General features: G+C 44.3%; 1 protein-coding gene across 1 annotated transcript; it reads left to right on the top strand.

The window, feature by feature from the left end:
* Positions 1 to 1515: 1515 nt before the first annotated feature.
* LOC101313994 lies at positions 1516 to 1890 on the top strand. Its single transcript, XM_004301390.1, has one exon. It carries the CDS (start codon positions 1516 to 1518, stop codon positions 1888 to 1890), a length of 375 nt encoding a protein of 124 aa, XP_004301438.1.
* Positions 1891 to 2315: the final 425 nt, after the last annotated feature.

Genomic DNA, 2315 nt, shown 5'->3' with positions numbered 1-2315 from the left:
ATTGATAAATCAAAAAGTTTTCCTGCCCAAAACCACACAACATGGCCAGGTAGAATACTAGGGACTGAAACTGCACAAGAACAGCAAGATAAATGGAGTGATTAGCAATACATACGAAACACTGTCATCCCCAAAATCCCAAATACTCATAATAATCCTCTATGTTAATGAACATCATAATAATCCTATATGTTAATGAACTCAGTCCAGGACCAACTAATGACTCCTACATTCTGAAAATAAACAAATCCAATTTACGTATGCACACCAAAATTCAACAGAGATGATGACAACTGAATATGTTCATCCCAAATCCTTTGACCCAGAAAGGAAGAACAATATCCCAACTTTAAATTACTATCAATATTCTGACAAAAAAAAAAAAAAAAAAAAAAAAAAAACAAAGGCTGTGATCTAAATATTTCACCCATTTACACTTCTGTCTCTGTCTGTGTCTCTGCCACCCAGCCGAGAAAAAAAACAAAAGAATCAAACAAGGAGATATTTCTGATTCCTGACGCCATTTCTGGACTCATACTATCTTCCCCTAATCTCCTCAACTAAAACCAGAAACTAATCTTATTAACAGTTATTAACACATCTCCAAACAAGAAACTATAGAACTAACCCACCACAAAACAGAGTTATTAGCTTATAAATCCTGACCTTTTCCCGCGTTATTTCATAAAAAAATGCATACTTCAGTAGTAGTATGAAGTTCCGCGCCCCATCGTCTCTTCTCTCTCCCTTCACCCATAAGGAGACACCAAAAAAAACCAATACAAAAATGGAGATAGGATTCTATTATTATATAACCAAATGTCGGTTGCGGGTCCCCACCCCAACACAGTCTCCCCACTTACGTGTCAAATGCCCTTTTTCCCCTTTTTGCAGCCGCAGCTGCTTTCACGGCCCACAGCGTCTCACCGCCACCTCCTGCTTAATTAGCCCAACCTCCCTCTCTCTCAGAGCACCTTACCATATAAGCAAAAAGCCTGACCATCTAAATTAAGCAATTCAACCAAGCATTCTTCCCCGTGAAGCAAATCATAAACAAAACATTGACGAATACCTCCACTCCACGCCTTTTCAAACACCAAACTAAATTCCAAACACACCCCATTCTAACAAAAAAATTTCAAAAAACCCACGCACTATATATTCACACAGATTCATACACAGCATTGTTATGAAGAGGCTTCAGTTAACTAAACTAACCACATGTCACACCCAATCCGTGAACGCTTCGTCGTTTTTCTGGACGGCTGGCTACTCCGGCAGCAACGCTTCCTAGACGAGCTCCGGATTTCGTCGGATTCGCCGGAGACTTCAATCAAGGAGGAGCGTCAGAGGCATTTGATCGAACAGGTTCTGTGCCACTACCAGCAGTACTTCCACGAGAAGTTCCTCACCGCCGAGGAGGACGTTTTCGTCATTTTCTCTCCGCCGTGGCTCAGCTAGTTCGAGAAGACCTTGCTCTGGCTCGCCGGATTCAAGCCCACGCTGATTCTCCGCATGGTGGAGGATTTGAGGCCGGAGCAGGTGACGGAGCTGGACCGGCTGAAATTGGAGACGCGACGGAGCGAGAGGGAGCTGTCGGAGACAATGGCGAGGATCCAGGAGAGCGTGGCGGCGCCGCCGATTCTGGCGACGGTGAGGAGAGTGGGGAGGTTGATGGACGGTCAGATTTCGACGCTGGATGAGGCGATGGAGGAGCTGAAGGCGGCGATGCTGAGGCTGATTGAGAGCGCCGACGGGCTGAGAGGGTCGACGGTGAGGAAGGTGGTGGAGGTTTTGAGTCCGAGTCAGACTGTGAAGGTTTTGGCGGCAGTGGCTGAGTTTCAGCTCAGAATTCGAAGTTGGGGATTGCAGAGAGACCAGCAGAGCTGACCTTTTGGGCTTTTGGGGAATTGGACCGGTTGGAATAATTTTGAAGGCCCAACCCAAAACTGCGGGAATTTTTTTTGTCGTTTTTATTGTCCTATCTATCTAATTGCTTGAATAAGGATGAGAGCACCACGAAGTTGACTCCCACAGATCATTAAAACAGTTTACTTCTTGGTTCAGTCATGTCCAAAAGTCTACTAACGGTTCGTAACGAGAGGTTATGATGATACCATGTCATCTTGGTGAAAACTCACCTATGGACTAAAGAATTTCCATTTGAACAGAGGAATATAAATTATATTATGTGATCCATAGTTGCATTAAAAGAGTTTAACATAAAATTTGATCTTAGGTAGAAGAGAAAATCTTACGTGTGACAGTCGCACCGCGTGTCCTGTGCGACCCACCAGTCGCACCGCGACACGTTT

This window comes from Fragaria vesca, linkage group LG5, assembly GCF_000184155.1.
Source record: "Fragaria vesca subsp. vesca linkage group LG5, FraVesHawaii_1.0, whole genome shotgun sequence".
Classification (NCBI taxonomy): Eukaryota; Viridiplantae; Streptophyta; class Magnoliopsida; order Rosales; family Rosaceae; genus Fragaria; species Fragaria vesca.
Note: the sequence above shows the minus strand (reverse complement) of the source record. Positions and strands in the feature narration are given on the sequence as shown.